The following is a 21,633-nucleotide window of genomic DNA, read 5'->3' as shown; positions in this document are numbered from 1 at the left end:
AACACTGGACTAATAATGCGCCCATCATCAGGCTGTACGAACCCCCCGAAACCCACCACTTTAATTTGAACGAGAGCCTGGCAACTGCCCTGCCAGAGAACGCCCGGAATCCGCCAACGAGACTCTCCAGTCTCGACGACCACCAACCAGCCAACCCAGTCCAGAATGCTGCTAGCAGCGAGCTAGACACGGGCCTGCAACGTGCCGCCTCGGCCAGGAAATGAATCAAATCCAGTCGCGCAAGTGAGATGTAGTTGAACAAGTGACACTGTTGTTGTGCTCTGACCGATCGCTTGGTCAACTCGTTGGTAATTGTTGCAATCTGCCGTGCACATCACATTGTCATTGTCATGGCCATCTTTGACATCTCCGATCCGCATCAGCCATTCCCTCACCACCATCGCCATCACCACCACCCATCATCGCTTCCTCTTCGACTAGTTTGCCTTCGCTTCCCCTCTTCGCTTGTCACCCTCCACTCCACTCCTCCTCTCATCCCCTCTCATCTCCTCTCCTCCCATCCCCCGCTAATCATCACCACACCACCCTGGTCTTTTGGTTTCCCAGAATTCACCTTGGCTCAAAGCTAAAAATGCTTGCCTGCCCTTTCACCAGTGCTACAACGTAATGTCTCAGTATCCATTGTCTAGCAAAACAAAGTGCCCTACTGGTAACTGGCTTTGGCCCCCAACGCTCCCGTCCTCGAGTTTTGTCCATCAGTCTCTCAACAATTCAACCATCCCCGGAGCGAACTCTTTGGTTTGTCTCGTCTATCTCTTTGGCGTTTGCCCACTTTGCTAGCCTGCCTTGTCCATCGGCCTGTTCATTCACTCCGCACCACATATCTCAACACCACCAGTCGCAATCTAGCTATTTCGCCTGGTCACTTCCCGCTCCCAGAGCCCTCCATTTTTTCCCATGTCCGTCTACTTTTCTGTGGCGCATATCTTGTCACCAATAGCACCTTTTGCTACACCATTGGCCTACGTAGTAACTTGGTTCATGCACCCTCTACCCCGCCCACACCAACCTACCTGCTCCTCGTCCGAGTCGTGTCTCTGCGATGCACCCTCCGGCGAGTAACTTAGTATAATAGCAGCGAGGGTTAACACCTTCCATTTTTCCTCGTCCGTCTAGGCTACCACACCACTGCCGACCTGCTAGTCATGGGGATCGTGGCTACCCCCGGCCCCGATACAGACAGCCGACATTTTACGGCCTGCAGGCCGCCCGCTGCACTGTTTCATCAATGACCAACCGTTGTCAACCACCCCCGCCAACAGCACAGCGCCCAAGGTCCGCCCAACCATGCTTACCTGCCCAACAACGGCGAGGATTGACAGGAACCACGTATCCTGTTACACAAGATCTCGACGGACTACAAAACTCGTAAAAGCCATAGTGCATCCTCTAAACCTCCCATTTACTCCATTTCTGCTTATTTCCTTGGTATTCCTGCGCCGTAGATCTCGCGCTTGACGCATTACGTGACGTCAAGAAGTAGTGGCTGAGCTGACCAAGAAAGCAAGTAAGAAACCAAGATGTAGTTATCGAACTAGGTGGAACCACAAACCAAAAGCATTAATAAACCACTAGGCACAGCACAACTATAAAAAGCGTAGATATTCTTTCCAATTGACCTCATTATTTGAAAGTTCCAAAAAGAAATTCAACTGCATAAAATTACATAGTTCTTCCGCCAAAAAAAAAAAAACCATCCTTCGTCATGGCCATCCTTTACTACGCCGCTACAGCCCCCATCAATCCTGCCGGCGCCGAGCCCGTCCTGACCCCAGCGCAGGTTTGGGAGGGCCTGCGCCGCAAGGTCCGCCACGCAGATCAGTTTGTACCGCCCATTACCTCGTGCATTGTCGACAAGGAAGAGGACAATGTGGTGCACCGTCGCGTCATCTTCGAGGGCAGCAAGGAGATGAGCGAGGTTTGCACGGAGCTGGCGCCGCACAGGGTCGACTTTCGCCTCGAGGACGGTACCGAGATTGAGAACATCCTGTCGTCGGGGCCGAGCGACGACGAGACGGATCTGTACCTGACGTACTCGTTCAAGTGGAAGTTTCCCAAGATTGAGAGGGGAAGCACAGAGGAGCGGGACATGCTGGCTGAGCAGCAAAAGGTGAGTCTGATGCAGGAGAAGATGGTGGCCTAGTGCTTGCGACGAAATTATTAACATCATTACAGAATGCACGTGGTGCGGTGCAGTCGTCTATCAAGGTTATCCGCGAGATGATCTCGGATGGAAGGCTGAAGGCATAAATGCATATTTAAAGAATATTTATTTTCACTGTACATCTTTGACAAGACAGCAAGCCTTTGCGTGCGTAAGCGAGAAGGAAAAAAGCTGGCTACGGTACTCGAGCGAAGCCATGTCAAAAGAAGGAAGAGGACAAAGAATAAAATTATAATAATGATAATAAACTTATGTCATATATATCGGGCACGATCTGGTGCGGGCACGTGTCTTGATTTGTTGCAGTGTTTGCATTCCGGGTCTTCGAGCCTGCGCGTGGATAAGTAGGCTAACTGCCCATGACCAAGCAAAGCGAGATTTGACAAGATGGCAGATGGAAACAGAGCGGTGAGGGAGCAGGCGAATTTGTTAAGCCGACAGATAGTAGTGATAAAGTATCATCATCCGTGGGATGCTCTGGAATCGATTGTAGTACCTAGGTGCAAACGATCATATCTAAATTCGGGGGCCTGTGCGCTAGCGGCTGCCTACAGCCTACAGTGCGCTGCGCGAACAAACGCGCGAGCAAGAGCTCCACGCGTAAATGACTGCATCCACCTTTTTCTTTTTCATCATCCCCGACCCATTGCGGTCACGAACCTCGCTTCTTCACCCGTAGCCGCTCGGCGGATCTAGAGTGTCACTCTGCAGTGCTTTTATCTTGCCTTCTGCCATTTGATTCTCTGACAAGGCCGCAGCGTGCTCTGCCAAAAGAGAAACCCCTGGATCGCGGGCAGGCTGCCGCTCCTCTACGCACGAGCGCAGGTTTGCTCCTGAGAGCAAACAAATCTCGATCATCTACCCGTCCATCAAGATCCGGTGCTACTTTTCAACAGAACAATGACGGGATTAGATTGCCCATAATGTCGAACGTAATTAGCGACGAGCTCGGGAAATGGTTCGACGAGTTCCAAGCGATCCCGCCCGAAACACACCTCCTGTGCCCACGAATTCATGACGACGATGGCGAAAATTACAGAGTGCTCGACGATCCCGACTCTACAATCACCCGGGAAGAAAAAGAGAAGCGAATAGAGGCTGGCAATAGCCGCATCAATGTCACTTACTGGAACAGCCTGATATTTGGCTTTGACAAGAAGGACGCCGGCAAATGGCTCGGAGATTTCAGCAGAAGGCTTGATGCCGCGCTCAAATCTTGCTCCGAATGTGTCCTTAACTGGCACATGAGGCGCAAGCCACAGATGCAAAAATTCCTCGAGTACGTAGATGATACCTAGACCACTGAATGTACGCCGCAAAAACTAACCCTGATGACTTTGACAGACGCTGGGATGAAGATGCCGTCGCTCAAATCCAAGACTTGCTCGACCAACTCGACAACGCCCGAATCGACGAAAATCTTACTTGGGCCAAAAATTACATTGCCAAAATCGAAAACACAGGCGCAACATTTAAGAAGTCAGAGTTTGGCGACAATTTGGGCAACGTGCTGATTACGGTCTACGAGGCTCTCTGCTGCATGAGTTACCTAGCTCAGCCCGATCAGCGAGCCACATTTCAATATGTCTTTATGCGCCTGCAGGGCAAGACTTATCTGAAGCTTGGGACCAAGGACCCCTTGCCCGGTATGACGTACTTTTTGTTCGATCACAAGAACGAGGATCGACGAAAGTGGGCGCACGAGAACTGGAAGAATATAAGTACGTCTTCTCTGACTGTACCGCAATTTGAATGGGCTATCCACGATGGATTGGTCAGTGCCATCGAGGAAACGTGGCGCAAAGACTTGAATCAGGCGACCCCTGAGGTGTACCTCGAGATTGAGCAGTTTTGGTGTGGCTTCGAGGATATCCTGCGCACACTTCCTGCCAGCCTGATTGCTTCCCACGTGCGCAACTTGGAAGTAAGCAAGTCTATTTACGAGTTGCTGTTCGCCCACATGCAGTTCTGTCGCTCAGAGGGCGTCTTAGTTGCCGCCATTCGCATCTTGACAGCCCTGCTTGACAAGGCACCCAAAGTTCTCTGGGACGTGATTGGTGGTGCTCGCCCCAACGTCATTGCCGACTTGCTTTTTGGAAGTCCTATATACAAAGGCCTGCTCCGACAATCGCTTGAAAATTGCTGGGATAGCCCAGGCAAAGATTCGGTTCCATTTTCTATATCCTGGATTCAGCCTTGGCTCAAGTCCATCGGCCGTGACCAGCGCTATGACGCATGCGAAGTGCTCATGCACACTCTCTTTGAGACTTTGGTCAAAGATGCCAGTATCGGTGAGCCTGGCCAGGCGGCGTGTATGAGAGCCGGGTTTGACGCACTCGCCTTTCTTCTCAACACATTTCTCGACATGGAAACGTCTGCTGCTACATCTACAGTCCATCTGTACATTAACTCGGCCTTCAACCTGATGACTAAATACAAAGACCTCATCATCCAGCAAATCAATCCGCCCAAGAAACAGCAGAGCATAGAAGGCTGGGCTACCTTTCAAGTGGCCGATTCTGCGCATACGTTGACAGAAGCGGCCATGAAGCTAGACATGAAGCTCTTCTATGAAGAGTACCATGCCATTCATGGTAGCAGCAAGATCCAGTCCACCGTTACAAGAAACTCCAGGGCCTTTTGGACCGCCATTATCGAAATGTACGAGGCGTCCAATGATCGCGTCAAGCTATCCAAACAAATTCTCTTTGCTTTGGCTCCAATATGCGCCGTCGAGCAGATTCGAGCGCGTAAAGCGGGAGGCAAACTAGACGACTCAAGCATAGCCTTCAACGAGTCTCTCAAGTCCACCGCCGACACTATTTCGAGAATCATAGGACGAATCGGCGATATGGACGTCATGGACCTCAATAGCCTCTTTATCGAGCGGGTCCCTATTCAGGTTATTATTGGCTTGTCAGTTCATGACGAATCAGATCTCGCCGAGTCTGCAGCTGAAGTCCTCAAAGGCTGGACTGCCGAGGATACTCGCGGCTCTGCCATCGAACAGCTTGCGCAGCTGCACACTGAGCAAACGTTGGCCTCCGCAGTGTGGTCTCTGGACCGAGTTCTTAAACCACCGTTTCCATGGGGCCCAATTCGTCCGCTTCTGAACGCCAATCGTGCCATTCTGCGTGGTCTTGCCGAAGCCTCCTCCTCCGGTGTGTTGCGAAGTGGACAGCTGGACTCTAGACAAGCCGCCACAGTCCTCCGTTGGTGGAACGAGCAATGGCGCTTTGTTTCCAAGTCGTGCCTCAACATTGAATCGTGGTCACATTACGTGCCAAACGCCATCATGACGGAGTTTTGTCGTGAGATCATGGAATTAGCAGAAGCTCTTATTGCTGAAGATGGCCTTCTTACATCTGCAACGGCTCTTGGTCGTAGCGAGGCAGACATGATGGTAAAGATTCTTGCTCCTGCAAAGGACAATTTCCGCGGTATGGAAAACATGATTCGACTTAAGGATCTGTGGTTGGTTGATGTCACCGTACGAGTTCTTTGCAAGATTCTGAAGCGACTTCGCGAAAACAATCTTGAAATCAATGCTGGTTCCAGGAAGCTGATCGTGGACGCATGTGTGCCAACGGCGACGGCAGGAAAGTACTTGCGATCTACCAACCTAAGCGACCAGCAGCGCGCCGAACTTCTACAAGCCCTTGGAAACACAGACGACGACGTACAAATTATCCAGCTTAGCACAGCTGATACCAAGTCCGCCAGAGACAAGATCAAGAAGCAGAGCAGACTGGATGCGTGGTCCAAGTCTGGGTCAGCGTCGTCCTCAACAAGCTCATCCACATCCAGCAGTAAGCCTAGTTCGAACCGACAGGATGTTTTGAACTTGAGCAATTCTTTGAACAACCCTCTCCTCAAGACCATTGAGGCGAAGCAAAAGGCCAAATCCAAGGTCCCAGATCAGAAGGCTATATCCGCACTTAAGGAAAGCCGACAAAGAGAAAAGGCCGAGAAGGCCAAGCGAGATGCAGAGGCAATCGCCAAGGCCAGACAGCTTCGCGGCGAGCCCCCTGGTGGTCTCGTCGGGCGGAGTGAAATCATGGTCAACAGCTCCGACGAAGAATCCGACAACAGCGACGATGATATCGAAGAAGGCAACCAGCTTGCCCAGCTCAGCACTGGTGGACAAAAGACACTTGATGAAGCAGAGAAGCGTCGCTTGCGGGCCCTGCGAGACATGACTCGGCGGCCCGTCAAGAAGGTTCGACAGCAGCGATCAGTAAAGGAAATGCGAGCCCGTCTTATTCCACCTATGGACAAGTTGCACAATGCCATTCTAGCTTGGGACATTTTCCATGGCGGAAATGATCCGCCTAATGGGCCCAAGGCTTGCAAGGTCGATACAAGATACCCCGACCCGACATCGTACAGGGATACATTCTTCCCACTTCTTGCCTCGGAAGCGTGGAGAAGCTTTGTCACGGCAAAGGATGAAGTCACGGCTCAGACGTTTGGCATCAAGATTGCCAGTCGAGCCAGTGTTGACAGCTATCTTGAAATTACCTTCTCGATGGAAGTCGCTCAGAACAGAGAGCGAGGCATCGGTGAAGGAGATATTCTCCTGGTCTCCGAGGATGAGAATCCGCTCAGCAATCCCTCTGCTCGTCACTGTCTAGCTCGTGTCCATCGCGTAATATACAAGAAGGTTCGTCTCGAAGTCATCTTCCGTGTCGCATCACGCGGTAACCCCCTGGGTACCGCTCTGATGCCCAACACCATGATGCACGGCATCAAGATTACCAATATGACCACCATTGAGCGAGAGTATGCTGCTCTCGAATCCCTGCAGTACTATGATCTCATGGACGAAATTCTTAAGGCTGAACCGTCGCCCATTCTCAAATACGGGGACGAGAAAGTTACCAACTACCAGAGTAATTGGCAACTCAACCGAGGTCAGGCCTTGTCCGTTCTGGGTGCACAGGAGAATGACGGCTTCACCCTCATTCAAGGCCCTCCTGGTACGGGTAAAACCAAAACCATTATTGCCATGGTTGGTGCTCTGCTTTCTGAGCAGCTTGCGCAAGCACCCGCCAAGGGCATGCCTGTTGGTGTTCCAGTTCGACCGGGGGCTACAAACCAGTCTGCTGGTCAGAAGCCCAAGAAGCTCCTTGTCTGTGCTCCGAGTAACGCAGCTGTTGACGAACTCGTCACCCGTTTGAAGAATGGGATCAGAACCACGAGCGGCAAGACCAGAAATATCAATGTCCTGCGTCTCGGTCGTACTGATGCCATCAGTGCTGGTGTCAAGGATGTCACTCTGGACGAGCTAGTTCGTGCACGCATGGAAGGTGATTCAACAAAGGACAAGGCCAAGGTCACCAGAGACAAGCTCCATGAACGCGCCGGCCAGATCAAGGAAGAACTTGGCATTCTGCGTCCCAAGCTAGACGAAGCAAACGAAAAAGAGGACCAAGACTTTCGCAACAAACTTCTGCGGCAGTTTGACGATCTAAAGCGCGAGCAGCGAGACATAGGCAAACAGATTGAAGCCGACAAAGATAGCGGCAACTCAGTTGCTCGAGAGGTGGAGATGAAGCGTCGCCAGATTCAGCAAGAGATCCTCAACAACGCCCACGTCCTCTGCGCTACCCTTAGTGGCAGTGGTCACGAAATGTTCCGCAACCTGGATGTCGAATTCGAGACGGTCATTATCGATGAGGCCGCGCAGTGTGTTGAGCTGAGTGCCCTGATCCCGCTCAAATACGGATGCTGCAAGTGTATCCTCGTTGGAGACCCCAAGCAGCTGCCACCTACTGTCCTTTCGCAGTCAGCTGCCCGCTTCGGCTACGATCAGAGTTTGTTCGTTCGGATGCAGCAAAATCACCCAAAGTCGGTCCATCTCCTCGACATGCAATACCGAATGCATCCCGAGATCAGTTCATTCCCCAGCAAAGAATTCTACGAAGGGCAGCTGCATGACGGACAGGACATGGCCGGTCTCCGCCAGCAACCTTGGCACAAGAGCGCGCTACTGGGACCCTACCGATTCTTTGATGTGCAGGGTGCGCAAGAGCGTGGCAGCAGGGGCCGATCGCTTGTCAATACCCGAGAACTCGACGTCGCCCTCCAAATGTACGATCGTTTTCGCAAGGAATACAGCCAGTGCAACTTGGTGGGCAAAATCGGTATCATTACTCCCTACAAAGCTCAGCTGTTCGAGCTCCGCAACCGTTTCAAGGCGCGATATGGAGAAGAGATCACCGACATCATCGAGTTCAACACAACCGATGCTTTCCAGGGTCGCGAGTGCGAAATTATCATATTTTCCTGCGTGCGAGCCAGCGCTACCGGTGGCATCGGTTTCATGACCGACATTCGCCGTATGAATGTCGGTTTAACCCGTGCGAAATCGTCGCTGTGGATTTTGGGAGACTCACGCGCGCTTGTGCAGGGTGAGTTCTGGAAGAAGCTCATCGAAGATGCACAGTCGAGAGACCGCTATACCCAGGGCGACATTGTCAACATGTTCCGCAAGCCCCTCGAGAGAGCCAAGCCTGGCAGCATCATGACATCTACTGCACGTACAGCTGTAGACAGTCCCATGACTAACGGCTCTCCCGCATCTATTGCCACGCCTGATGACGACGTCGTCATGCCCGATGCTTACGAACCTCCACCCATCAAGCGTTCAAGCGAAGAATATGCGTCAATTCCCACTCGACCAGCCGCTTCCTCGTACCGCTCTCCTTCGATCCAAACAGCTTCTCTGCCCGGCGACAACAAAAAGAGAGCACTGAATAGCCCAGACGGTACTCTGCCTGCCCCAAAGAGAATTGTCAGCGCCCAGCCTCGTGCAGGAGGACTGGCTGGCAAGTTTGGCCAGAGGCCTAACAGGCCACTGCCCAGACAGCCGACAGATCCTAGCGCCATGGTGACTCTGGGCCTGGCACCGCCGGAGCGTCCACCGCCACCAAAGCCGAGTGCACTGCCGTCGCTGCCAACAGCTCCTTCTGGGCCGTCTGCAATGTCGGCGCCGCTCAATAGACCGGTATGTAATGCAGCTCACCTTTGCCCACGTTCAGCTACTAACAGCGCATAGAAACCACCACCCACTGGACCACGAAAGAAGGCCAAACCGAGCCTGTTCCTACCTAAGAAAAGGTAGTTCTCATTTGTCTGCATATCATGAAACATTTGCTTCGCTTTGCTTTCCACTTTGTTTTACCAGTTGCATTTTACATTTTACATAATTAGGTTTGTATAGACAGGAGGGCATTTAACGGCGTTGCCTAGGATAGAGATGCTTTTCGTGCGAAATGGAACATTTTGGCATTTTTGTCATTTTGGAGAAGGGGAAGAAGAAGCATGGTTTGGGTAAGAGATAGAGGGGAAAAGAGCGGCGAGTCTCTAAAGGCGAATGGATTTCTGCTGTTGATTCAGAGGTACTGTGTCTGTAGTCTGCCGGCTGAGCATCCTCGGTTTTGTAGAGATGGTGCGTAAACAGTGGAGAGCGTGTGCGTTTGCATGTAATTTGGCATGCACGCCTCTACTCAAGTAACTTGATCTCGCACCACTTCCTTTTCACTACTCGCACCCTTTTCGCGTTTCCACGTTGCCTGCCTCAGCACAGCTTTTCTCTTGCTCTCTGCCACTCGAGAGCATTGCTCCCTCCTTACATCTCGACTCTGTTCTTCTCTGCTCCTGGATGCCCTTCTGCGCCTCTACATCAAACCGTACGTCTACCGCTAGTTGCGCCCCTGCGTACAATCAACTGTAGAATGCCTGGTATGGAACTTGCCTTGCCCCTATACCTGCCGAAGAGGTTCGCCAGTCTGAACTGTCATCTGATCCACATTTTTGTTTTTTAGACTCTGGTTAAGATTTCGCTTCCACGATTGGCCCCGGCTTTGCTGCGAAGCCGGACTACCTCTGGGCTGTCCCAGCACGAGAAGGCCGTCTGCGCAACCGTGTGATACGCGTGATGCCGCAACAAAAAAGCGACACCTCATGCTGGGAGGACGACATCTATCATAGTAGTGATAGTGAGTGCGGAGAGATCTGGCACGACGTAGACGTCAACATTGATGGCTGCGGCCTCGGCTGTTTCGCTGTAGTCGTGGGAGAGCTCTTGATCGAAGGAGCATCGGATAAAAGCGAGTTCCATTATATACCCCTCGCGACGCATCATTCGTGTAGTCAAGGCTGCTGGCAAAAACTTCATATGATCTATCCGTGCGAATTCGTCCCACGTTTAGTTGTGGTCAGAATGCTCAACGCCAGGCGCGATGAGCTGCATGTCCTCACTGGCCGCAACAAGCTCAATGAGGCCTGTACTATAAGAGCCCTGAATTTATCTGGGTATGACGATGACCTCATTGCCTTTTACAATGAGTTCTGGGTTGTACCTGTGTCGGACCAGAGGGAGGACCGGAAACGACAGATCTGGGAGAATATTTTCAAGTTTTGCAGAGACTACAGGAGGACACACTTTCGCAGCGGGTACAAGGCTGCAAACTTATTGATTCTTGATTCTAATTCGAGAGCCGAAGCTGACGATGGCAATGACGGGGGGGCTCTAATCCCGGTGCGCTCGGCTGTTGTGCCGTGCGCGACGGCCTGCCCGCGAGGCGTGGGCGCTGCAATAAGTACCGAGGATCGCGCCTCCACTGAGACCGTCGATATCTTCTTTGCCGTCATTATTTGCATCTACCTCGGGCTCACGGGTTGCTTGTTTGCCATTGCTGCTCAGGGATAAAGGTTGGCATCTCGCGCTCCGAGTGGTGATGGTGCGGAACAGAACAATCGCAGGCAGGACAGCTGAAGAAGAAGATTGGGCTGTCCAAAGGGAACTGTGTATACTAAACGAAACGATTTGAACTGATAATTAAAGCTAAGACGGGATTCAAGAAGGAACTACCAGGACACGAGCATCGAGATCTGGGAAAGATGAAGACGGTATGTGACGAGACGCGGGGAGGTTTACTAAATACATTTTGGGAGGCGGTCAGAACCTGGATGACATGGTTCTGGAAATCGAGAAGACTAGACCATTTTGAAAATGATTATGAAACTTTGATTACTGTTCAGGTCAAACGTAGGGTGTTCTAACAATGCATCTCATGCCTGTTCCGTAGGGTCGCGATGGTCAAGGCCGCTACACCAGGTCGAACCAGCGATCAACATTCTCCTCTAATTATACACACAAGCCATTGGAAGAGACAGCTCTTTGCCATAATTCCAGCAGATGCGATTGGATGCAGGACGTTTTGGTAGTAGGAGCCAGTCCGGTGCAGAGTTGTGAAGAGCCCGTTTGCTTTTCACCCCCGCGTCAAATAATCCCCGCAGACTGCCGCCAGCGTTTTACACTCCTCATTATGTCATCCCAGTGAATGATACTCCATTCCTGGACAGCAGCAGCAGTCACTCCAAATTTCTCTCTCTTCATCACAGTTTGACACTCTCAGAGATGACGCCACGTACGTGTTCTCCAGGCTTGCACGCTGCCCTTCCACTAATCAAAACTTCTTCTCTACTTTCTCAAAACACAGTGCTTTCTTGGGTCCCGATACACAGCCCAGCGTCGGCAGCCGCGGGAAGCATGTCCAGGTCGGACTCTGCCACCCCAGCGGCAGAGAGCTGTGGTGTCAACGTTGGCGACTTCATTTCCAACGTCAAGCCCCTCGTCGATGCCCTTCCCGCCAATAGCCTGCAGAAACACACTCTTCAGCTTCAGATGGCGGAAGCTGATCGAATATTCAACTCGGAGTCGCAACGAGAAGAAGAAGTGCGTTGCGTGCTGCTGGATCGGATCTTCGACCCTGAGTGCAGCTTTACAGCCCATCACGCGGCCAAGTTTGCCCGTTTGCTAGATGTAAGTGTTCCCCAGTCACTTTCATATTTACATTCCCCTAAACCAGTTAGAAGAGGCCAGTTTGTTACGCAACGACACGGCCTGACGGCCGCGGCGTCTCTCCCGCGCTTATCCTCCACCTGGCGGCCGTGGTGCGAAGCGAGCCGCTCCAAGATGCCGTTGCGGATCCTGTCAGCCAGTCTTGGCTGTTCTCGCAGTGGTGCATTCTCTACAGCAGCCTCGAGGCCCCCGAGGCCGTAAACATGCTGGAGTCAGGCATGCTGCGCCAGCTATATGGCATCGACCTGCTGCGCATGACGGAGCACAAGCGCCAGCTGCTCGACAGGACGGACAATGTGCGGGACATCTTTATCTGGACGCGCAATGCGCTCAGCGGCATGCCACGTCTGCTGTACCTGTGCGACATTCTTCGGCCGGGGGAACGCAACGCCCCAGCCATCACCAAGGTGCTGGACTCGCTGGACGCCATGGCCGGCCCGCTCGGCAGGGCATTGACGGCAAGATTCTCGGGCATGTCCGTCGCCGCTGCAGGCTCCGCCGCGGAGGAGCAGGCCGGGCCCGACAGCAAGTACGTGAGCATCAAGACCGCGTTCGAGCTCGCAAAGGAGTCCGGGAGCTTTCTGCCGTTTTGCGAATCCATGCGGGCCTTCCTCGTGCAGGCCAGCGCTGAAAATGATGCATCCGCCACTGTTGCGGTCGGAGTTCAGGTCAATATGATGCTCGCGTACATCAAGGCCCGGGAGCTTGCCCGCCTCCAACCCAACATGGGCAGCCCGGCCGGACGACCAGTTTCGAGGAGAGGCAGCAAACGCCCAAGGACTGGCAACTGATGACAGGAAGAGAGCATGGACATGTCACTAAATTTACGACAATGAAAGGACCAGAGTGTGGGTTTGGTTCGCATTAGTCGTGGCCCTCGAGAGAGATGTAGCGTAATTTTGCATAGCCCGTAGGGGGGCTCATTGTCACGGAGCTTAACAGAGAGGAGTTACTTATTTGTCCGTGTAAAAAACAATCATCATGTGCTGTCGTACTGAGAGTTGTGGGCTTTTTGACTTTGCAGCTCTTTTCGTTGCGCTTTTTCACGTGTGCCGGGAACACATTCATTGACGCGTGCTTGGCCATACTTCAGCGCGCTGGCTGCAAACAGAGGAACAGCCCGTTTGCACACAAGACAGCAGTCAGAATTTCACTTCTGACTTTTTGTATTTTCTCTTTTTATTTCTCCTTACATCTCCGCGACGTCTAAAATCAGCTTCCATCCCAGCAGGACTCCAACGTGCCAAGTCGTCAAAGAGTCCTTGCTGCATGGTCTGTTGACGCCGCAAAAATGCCAAATGGTACGCTCTTTATCTATTCTCAATTTTTTCCGTTTAGATTCTAACTTGACTTTTTTCCTTCTAGCTGTGAATCAACCCCGTCGAGGGTTTGCATACAACCCTGACGGCCGCTGGGGCTTCAACACAGCTCAAAGCCGGGTTCGCCGCAGAGTCATTCGCGCGGACCGCCACTTAATACAAATAAATGTCTTACAACTGGCGATATTGCCAAATGGACGAATTTGGCAGATGCTTTCACTTTCCGCCGAGAGGGAACCCAACTGCACTACCAGGGTCTGAACCACGCTGTTATGGTGGGTGAGCTAATTCCGGCAGCCGCATGCATAGGCTCTGCCTTTTCAGAAGTATACAAAGAAGTATACAAAGAAGCATACAAAGAGCTTCAAACCCCAAATAGATCCTTGCCAAGGCGCCTCAAATTGGTCACTGTCGACGAAGAACATCACCGCTGCCTCATTGTGCGACTAACTTATGACGTCACGGACGCATTCTTTGTCCTTGGCAGGAAAGACGCAGGCAGTGGCCTCTGTTGGCTGTATCGTGCTCCGGAGCACGATGATATCCGCCACTACATTGCTTTTTACGATGAATGGGTTGGACACAGCTGCCAGATGTCCGCGAGTGAGACTTGGCAACACGTGAAGCGCAGCCTCGACGACTTTTGCAAGAAACACCGTGAAACCCACAAACTTATAATGCGCAACACTTCTCCCAGGCCGGCGGTTCCTTCCCTGATAGTCACGCTCAAGACCGGTTTGCTTCGAAAGACCCTCCAACCTGCGAAGCCACGGCCCAAAACCATCAGTGCGCCGAACAGCAACACCGTGCCAACCGCAAAGCAGGCATCGCCTAAGCCCTCGGAGCAGCAAGAGCAGATCCAAAGTCCATCGCATGACAAGAAACCTCCGCCTACGCCAAAAGATGTGATCGAATCTCTGCAGCCGGAGAGTCAATCCGGAAATGAAGCAAGCAATATTGGTTCTGATCCTGCGTCGCACGCCAGGTCCAATCACACAGAGTCCCAAGTCCAGCAAGAAACTGAGCAGAACAGCAAAAGTTGTCAAACTCCTCAAATTTTGCCGGTCGACCCAGCTGCCAGTCAAGTAACCAAATTGGATAAATACCTCGCCCAGCTATTTGCAGTTGATGCTAAATACACAATCTCGAATGCTGCGAAGCTCTTGAAAGAGACAAAGGCAAGTACATTCACATGCAGAATCGCACCTACGGCTGACAATATAAAGGTAATTTGCAATCCATCGCCTTCCAATAGATTGAATTACATGAGCATTCTTACCGATTTGGCGAGGCTGCTACGCTCTGGGACACTGAACTGTCAGTGTGTACAGCCAGAATTTCGTGCCTGCATAGTCGGAGAGTGGTGTCGACGATTCCATTTCTACGGCAACCAAGAATGGGAAACAAAACGAGTCTTGGGACGGCTCCCCGCGGAGCTGTGCGATGTTTAGGAGAACACGCAGCAATTTGCGCGATCCGCCTCGCTCGGAACAAAACCTCTCAGTAGCGCGGCGCCCATCGTCCAGGCAATACCTCATGGGCAGGGTAATCCTACCCAGATCCATGCTTTGACAATGGCCAGAGGCTGCATTGAGCGGACCATTCGCTTTGCTCAGATTGCCATTGCCAACCTCGACGCAGTGCTGCAGGGCAACGCCAGCACCAATAGCGTTCACAACGTGCTCCGCGCCGCACTGGATGGCATCCGGGAACAGCTACCAGCCGTCACTGATGCATTCACAAGCGATATGCGCAACCACGTTCTGGATCTCGCGCACTGCGCCCAAGTTGACGGGACCATGCGCATTCGCGAAGTCAGAGAGATCGTGCTGGCAATCAAGGTCTCTCTCGAAACACTGTTGGGGAACTTGACAATTGTGGAAAGAAGTGCCAATCCGTCGGCTTCTGGAAGTGCTGCAGGGTCGGATCTCAACGCGGACAGAGAAGACGACCCTGATGAGGAATGGTTGATGCGACTGTGGGCATGGACAATGGAGGATAGTGATCGGCTGGGTGACTGATTTTGGAGGAGTACAAGGTTGGTTGGGGTTGTGAGCGGTACTACAGGCAGCTGAGGCTGCATTGGGAGCTGTTATGTGGCTTGTACAGATTGGACGTTCTCAAAGGATGTTACACGCCGCGTCGGACTAAAGCGCCCAGCATGGGCTTGATACTTTTTGCCTTTCTCAATTCTCCAGAAAAGTACGACAGAGTACTCAAATTGTCCACTCATCGCACCCGCGTCATTGCACACTCCAGCTGCACGTTTCCCGTCAATTGCGTATAGCGCCCATCCTTTTTCGTCACGCTGATTCTTCACGCAGCTTCTCCCACTCTTCCCTCAACATGCGATAATCAACCAGATCGTGCCAGGACCCATTCAAGTAAATGCAGCTTTGCCTCCTCGCCTCCTGCACAAACCCGATGCTGGCATACAGGTGCATCGCGCGCTCGTTGTACGACAGAGCCCCGATGCTCAGCCGGTGCAGGTTGCACCACGTAAACGCGTAGTCGGCCGCCCAGCGGATCGCCTCGCGGCCGTAGCCCTTGTTCTGGTGCTCCTGCAGAAAGCCGAGGTGGTACGACGCGCAGCTGGGAAACGACTTGTTGAGGACCAGGTAGCCAATCGGCTGCTCCGGCTCCGGGTCTGCTGCGGGCAGGCAGACGAGCACGGCGAGGTACGTCTTGCTCTCGTTGACAGTCTCGGCCAGCTGCTTGTCGGAGGCGGCGCGCGAGGGCGGCACCGGGCGCCCGGCGTCGATGAGGCTCCGGTTCACGAGGTCGGAGGCGCAGCACTTCCACCAAAAGTCCTTGCAGCGGTCCGTCTCCTCGAGGGCGGTGTAGACGAGACGCTCCGACTTAAAAACGTCGCGAAAGCTATCCGTCATTTCTTGCATCGATGTCATGGTGTTGTGGGCGGCGGTGAGTATGAGTTAACAGTGACGGAGGTTGTCTTCAAGCACGGGGGGGGGGGGGCATCACTACGCTTATGTACAATACTTCGCGGGCGGGTTGTACGCCACATTCAAGAGTGCGCAGACAATCCGGCCCTCTCTTTACGCGGCCATTACGACTCATCGGGACCGAAATCTGCGACTTGGGGATGTCCGTACTCGTCTTGCGGCCGCAGGACTGACGTGTAGTGTCCACGCTAAGGATAAGGCTGAGCGCCGACGCGACGAGGTAGCGTCGGCCAGTGCAACTAATAATTCGTTGGATTAACTAGATTCATGGGTTCCGCCTTCTGACGACCAAGGGCTACTCTGTAATAAGGCTTAGCGTCAAGGGTATCGTCAAGCAATATTCAACTATAACACAAGCGACCCGAAGGATAAAAGTACATACTTATCTGAGTAGACTTCTTCTTCTCGGTGATGCTTTACGTCCCAATCTTCGGTAACTGACTGCTCATCACTGTTGCGCACTTCCCCGCAAGTGGTACGGATTTCGACGCCACCTGGGTAGTGCTCCCGTGGCCCTTGGTGTACGTAAACCACCACGCGGCTCAGCACGTTGCACACGTCTGCAGGGAATTTGCATCTTGTCTTCAAAGGTAACAAAAGACTCGGCTTACAGAAAGGCATGGGCGATAAATCACGGATCTGATCTGCTGCATTGGTGGAGCACTGCACGCGACAACCATTGGCTCATCGTCTGCTTGCAAGCTTGGATCGTGACTGGTTCTCATTAATATGATCAGCCACAAACTTTTGCTCTTGCTCTAACAGCTCGAAGCGCCCGTCAAGAGCAGCCTCGCGGAACGGGTCTGTTGGACGGGTCGTAGACAAAGCGGCCAAGCAACTAGGCTCGCCTCGTTCCGATACGTCGACTCGGAATTGGATAAAACCACAACGATGTATTTTCAGAGATACAATCTCTGTCACAGCTATTTCAAGGGCGTATTGCCTGTTACAGCGGGCCTGCCCACTAGTAACAGCCACGAGGAGGCTGTTGGCTGTCACGCGGGTAAATGAGGCTTCGTGAAAAGCCCCTATTAATAGATCACACGAGCATCTCCCTTTTTCATTCCGCCGTCTTTTCCATCAATTAGTATCCGCTGCCGCCGCCTCTCTTTTGATTCATCGACCGTTTGAATTCCATACACTCGCTTATTGTCGCCATACTCTCGCTCTATCCATCCGTTCCGCCCCACCGCGAGGAAGAAAACATCGCCTCTGCATCTTTCCCGCCCTCAATTCACAGCCGCGGCTACCATGACGCTCATTCGCACCTTTGCCGTTGCCCTCGCCCTGGGCGCCTCGTCGGCCCTCGCGCGCACCGATCTCGCCGGCTGCACGTACACCGACCTCGTCATCCAGGCCACCCAGCAGGCGGCCTACGCCAGCCGCCTCTACTACGTGCCCGACACGGGCGAGGTCTGCGACTTCCTCGACTGCGGCGGCGGCCGCGCGCCGCCCAAGTCGACGGTGCCCGGGTGCCCCGACTACACGGGCACGGAGACGTACCAGCCCTCGTACATCAACCCCAAGACGCTGGGCAACGGCGTCATCGCGGCCGGCCACAGCGTCACGCTCGCGGCCGCCCCCGTGGCCGCCACCACCGGAGGAACTGCGGCGTCCGACGTCGTGTCCGCGATGACGACGGCCAGCTCAACCACGTCCTCGGTCGAGGAGGCGTCGGTCACGATCTTGACGGGAAGCGCGTCTTCGGGCGCATCTTCGGAGGCATCCGTCACCATCCTGACGGGGAGCAACACGAGCGCGCCGTCCCAGAGTGCCTCGAGCTTGGCGCAGACTACGAGTGCGCAGTCGACCAGCGCGGCGTCGGCGAGCAAGAGTACGGAGTCGACCAGCGGCACGGCCAAGACGACAACTCCCAGCTCTGCTGCTGGAGCCATGCAGACTGTCGGGGCTGTTCTCGGCCCTTGCGTCATGGCCGCCATCGCTGCTGGACTCGCTTGATTATGAAATCCTGACCGGAAGCAACCTGCTTGTGCTTGTTTCACGTCGGCCCCCTTTTGGGACGTCATCAACCTTGGAGCCAACCGCATCTCGGCCCGAGGGCATCTCCAACTGTATTTGTAGCTATGCAAGCGATTCATTTAGCCGCAGCGCATGGAGAAAATGTAACCATTCATTAGCGTATTCATCACTTCATAATACATATTAATATGCATCATTCTGTGTTCGGTTACCACATGCATCACTCCCAATCTTTCTTCTGGGAATATTCCGCAACGGTCTTCAAAACCGGCGGTGCGTCAACTGCAAAGCTCCATCGTCAGCCGTCGGCTCTCGGACTAGAGCCGAGACGATGGAGCCGGCGTCTTGCTCCTGAGCGCCGGCTGCTTTTCTTTGATGTAGTCCTCCGCCTTGGTCTTGGACTCAAGTGGTATTCCTACTTGTACCAGCCCGCGGACAACCTCTCCGCGCCGTACAGCACCGACACGACGAATGGTGGGTGAGAGCGCAGACTCGCCATTCCGGGTCCTAGAGAAAGGCGCGGCCGACGGAACCGCCTGGGGTGCTGGTGGCGCTGAAGACGACAAAGGCTTTGGGCATTTGGGGACAATGGGATGTAAGCAGATTATTACTTCAAGCTTCTACGAAAAGGGCAGCATCGATTCAGTTATACATCCTACGGTCATTTTGCGCAAAGGCCGGGAGAGAGATGTCACCGAGCGATGATGTACGATAAGCCCAGCACGACCTCACACAAGCCTTGTCTCCCCATGAGCTTCGTTACGCGGCAGCGCCAAGGCTTTCACGCAAATGGCGTCTGCCGATCAGGCCCTTTCAAAGGGCCTCTCCGATAAGTGACAACCCTGCTTCTTCTTTCGTCCGCCTCGTTTCAGACGAAGTCAGCACAGCAAAGCAGAGTTCTTCCGTGCTATCTCTCCATCCGCTTTGGGAAAAGTCGCCGAAACGACTCCGATGAGCAAGACGCGACAGGGCTTGCCACTGGGACGCGACGGGCGGAAAAACGCGACTTTTTTTTTCTTTTTTCTTTTCTCTTTTGCTTTGTCAAGAAGCCGAGCGCACACCCTGCATTGTTACACAATCTCGTAGTGCCCGTCGTCGCCCCCCGAACAAAAACAAAGTTTGCGGTGCCTGAGCCAGCGGGCTAGGTAGGGGGGTGGTGCAAGGACGCACGATCAAACCAAGCACGCCCTTTTCTTATGCAAGCCACGTTTTTTCACTGCCCCTTTTGTCGATTTGTGTTCGGGACTTGGGTGCCTAGCTTGGCTGCAAGGCGTCAAGCCACAGGTTTGTGGTTAATCAACGGTCTTGTCTTGTCTTTGTCGTTTTTTGCTCGCGCGCCCGTCGTCTCGTATCTGCAGAAGAAACAAGCCAATATATCCCCAGCCTTCTCTTCAATTCAAAACGCAGCCATCTGTGCCTAGCCTGCCCAATGCCCACACACACCTGACGGGTGACAGTCGGGGATACACGTGCAGCGGCTGCGGACAAGATTAGACACTGGTCCGCAGTCTCGGCGTTGTGATTGGACAGAGCTTCGTATTACGCCCACTCAGCCAGGCTGGAGCTAGCCAAGCTCTTATCAGAGTTTTCCTACTGGGCACTGGGTGCTGTTGTAGCTATTGTTGGTATCTGTATTGTTCTCCAAAAGGCAATCACAGCGAGAATGAGCAGATTTGTTGAAGAAAATTAGCCATTTTGTTAAACCATATTAAATATAACCAAGTCTATAGGTATCCAGACTCCAAGAAAAAAATGTACATCGTGAAAAGCCCTTTGTATTAGTGTCCTTGAGCGGACATGTTCCTAGGACCAGTCTATGCTAGTGGAAAGACCTCGCGCATTGATGCAAGAAAAAAAAGTATTAAATCCACCGCTATCATAACATGTCCTCATTTTGAAGCAAAGAGTACTATGCTATTTACAGCATGGCAAGGGCAGCGAGAGCAGCAGCGCCGAAGGGGGCGACGGCAGCAGCGGCGCCAACCTGGGGGGGAGCAGTGCCAGAGGGAGCAGAGGTGCTGGGGCCAGTGGGCTTGTTGCCGGTAGGGACAACACCGGTGCCGGTGGGCTTGCCGGGCTGCTGGGTGGTGGGAACACCGGTGACGGTGTGAGGCTTGCTGATGGTGCAAGGGCAGTCGGTGATGGTCAGGGTGGTGGCCTCGGTGACGGTGTGAGTCTTGTTGTTGACAACAACGGTGGTGGGAGCCGGGCAGTAGGTGGTGTAGGCAGTGACGACCTCGGTGGTCCAGACGACCTCACCGGTGCTGGTGGCGTTGTTGTGAGCGGCAGCAAGGCCGACAAGGGCAGCGGTGGCAGCGAAGAACTTCATTTTGACTGAGTTGGGGTGGATTTGTTTTTTTGCGTGAAGCGAATGTAAGTAGACAAAAGTCTTGTGAGAAGCGAATGTAGATGGAATGTGAGTTGGTTGGGGAAGGAAAGAAAAGAGCTGGACAATCTCGGGGGGTGGGCACTCGCCTTATATGGTAGCCAGAAGCTGCTCGTTCGTCCCGAATAGGGGCGATATTATTAGAAACATGGGATTGCGCCAAAGCTGATAGGAAAAACAAAACCGGCCCTAGTATTACGTGACATCATGAGCCACACCCAGCCCACTGGGATAACCTCCGGTCGGCCTCCTACTGGGCGGTACCTGGTGATGGATGACTGGCGAGTGGGTGTGTACGGTGGCCCATGGTGAGAGCGCGCAGCCCGCTCCAGCCTCCACCAATAAAAAACAATACGAGGAATTTTCTTCTCCTTCATTGTCCCGTCCAGTGGACCCCCCGGGCCTGGCGACATGTACCCAGAACGGGCAGGCGGCTGAGATACTGGCATCGCCCATGGCGTTAATTTGCCAGAGCCTGGTTTCCGTCCGAGCCTGACTTTCAGACCAGGCAACTAGGGGCCCTCCTGCAGGATCCATGCTGCGATCCTGGTGCTGCTTATTTTTCCCGTATTTTGCAAGTCGCCGAAAAGAGACGCAGATGAAAATTCCCATCTCGGCACACAGTCATCGTGATTTGTGGCGAGGCCAAGCCCCCTAGCGGCACGCCGAGAGCGACGGACATGGCGACTCGACGGCTTCGACGGTGGACGGGTTTTGCCAGTCCAAAAAGAAGAAGAAATAACTGGTAGCAACCAGCAATGTCCCCACGGGCATTCTCCACCGGAGCCGCAAATCTGGACAGTTTAATTTCGCCGTGAGCAGACAAGCAGGGTAGAAGCTCTCGAGCTCTCCGGTCATGGCGTGTCGAGGCGGGACGCATTCCGACCAACCAACCGGAAGCCTTGTTGTGTACCAGCTTGCCAGCCAGA

General features: G+C 53.3%; 8 protein-coding genes across 9 annotated transcripts; 5 read left to right on the top strand and 3 right to left on the bottom strand.

Moving 5' to 3' along the window:
- Positions 1-1,726: 1,726 nt before the first annotated feature.
- Positions 1,727-2,271, top strand: LMH87_002157 (uncharacterized protein; the record flags this gene model as incomplete). Its single annotated transcript, XM_056193563.1, has 2 exons — positions 1,727-2,131; positions 2,197-2,271. 2 exons carry the CDS (start codon positions 1,727-1,729, stop codon positions 2,269-2,271), a joined length of 480 nt encoding a protein of 159 aa, XP_056050588.1.
- Positions 2,272-3,108: 837 nt separating this feature from the next.
- On the top strand, positions 3,109-9,311 carry LMH87_002156 (uncharacterized protein; the record flags this gene model as incomplete). Its single annotated transcript, XM_056193562.1, has 4 exons — positions 3,109-3,464; positions 3,530-4,109; positions 4,152-9,194; positions 9,246-9,311. 4 exons carry the CDS (start codon positions 3,109-3,111, stop codon positions 9,309-9,311), a joined length of 6,045 nt encoding a protein of 2,014 aa, XP_056050587.1.
- Positions 9,312-11,612: 2,301 nt separating this feature from the next.
- Positions 11,613-12,847, top strand: LMH87_002155 (uncharacterized protein; the record flags this gene model as incomplete). 2 transcript variants are annotated; one of them, XM_056193560.1, is made up of 3 exons in its annotated part: positions 11,613-11,622; positions 11,695-12,017; positions 12,071-12,847. In XM_056193560.1, the coding sequence occupies 3 exons, from the start codon at positions 11,613-11,615 to the stop codon at positions 12,845-12,847; spliced, it is 1,110 nt and encodes a 369-aa protein (XP_056050585.1). The 2 variants fall into 2 exon arrangements, with proteins under 2 accessions (XP_056050585.1, XP_056050586.1); XM_056193561.1 differs by having other exon boundaries at positions 12,068-12,847.
- A 2,102-nt stretch (positions 12,848-14,949) lies between these two features.
- LMH87_002154 (uncharacterized protein) lies at positions 14,950-15,396 on the top strand (the record flags this gene model as incomplete). Its single annotated transcript, XM_056193559.1, has 1 exon — positions 14,950-15,396. The coding sequence occupies one exon, from the start codon at positions 14,950-14,952 to the stop codon at positions 15,394-15,396; it is 447 nt and encodes a 148-aa protein (XP_056050584.1).
- Positions 15,397-15,678: 282 nt separating this feature from the next.
- LMH87_002153 (uncharacterized protein) lies at positions 15,679-16,281 on the bottom strand (the record flags this gene model as incomplete). Its single annotated transcript, XM_056193558.1, has 1 exon — positions 15,679-16,281. One exon carries the CDS (start codon positions 16,279-16,281, stop codon positions 15,679-15,681), a length of 603 nt encoding a protein of 200 aa, XP_056050583.1.
- Positions 16,282-16,577: 296 nt separating this feature from the next.
- LMH87_002152 (uncharacterized protein) lies at positions 16,578-16,959 on the bottom strand (the record flags this gene model as incomplete). The annotated part of the gene is made up of 3 exons (XM_056193556.1): positions 16,578-16,638; positions 16,721-16,898; positions 16,950-16,959. 3 exons carry the CDS (start codon positions 16,957-16,959, stop codon positions 16,578-16,580), a joined length of 249 nt encoding a protein of 82 aa, XP_056050582.1.
- A 630-nt stretch (positions 16,960-17,589) lies between these two features.
- On the top strand, positions 17,590-18,297 carry LMH87_002151 (uncharacterized protein; the record flags this gene model as incomplete). The annotated part of the gene is made up of 1 exon (XM_056193555.1): positions 17,590-18,297. One exon carries the CDS (start codon positions 17,590-17,592, stop codon positions 18,295-18,297), a length of 708 nt encoding a protein of 235 aa, XP_056050581.1.
- Positions 18,298-20,236: 1,939 nt separating this feature from the next.
- Positions 20,237-20,647, bottom strand: LMH87_002150 (uncharacterized protein; the record flags this gene model as incomplete). Its single annotated transcript, XM_056193554.1, has 1 exon — positions 20,237-20,647. One exon carries the CDS (start codon positions 20,645-20,647, stop codon positions 20,237-20,239), a length of 411 nt encoding a protein of 136 aa, XP_056050580.1.
- Positions 20,648-21,633: the final 986 nt, after the last annotated feature.

The sequence above is a fragment of the Akanthomyces muscarius genome, chromosome 3 (assembly GCF_028009165.1).
Source record: "Akanthomyces muscarius strain Ve6 chromosome 3, whole genome shotgun sequence".
Taxonomy (NCBI): domain Eukaryota; kingdom Fungi; phylum Ascomycota; class Sordariomycetes; order Hypocreales; family Cordycipitaceae; genus Akanthomyces; species Akanthomyces muscarius.
The sequence above is the reverse complement of the archived record's forward strand: the minus strand, read 5'-3'. Positions and strand labels throughout refer to the sequence as shown.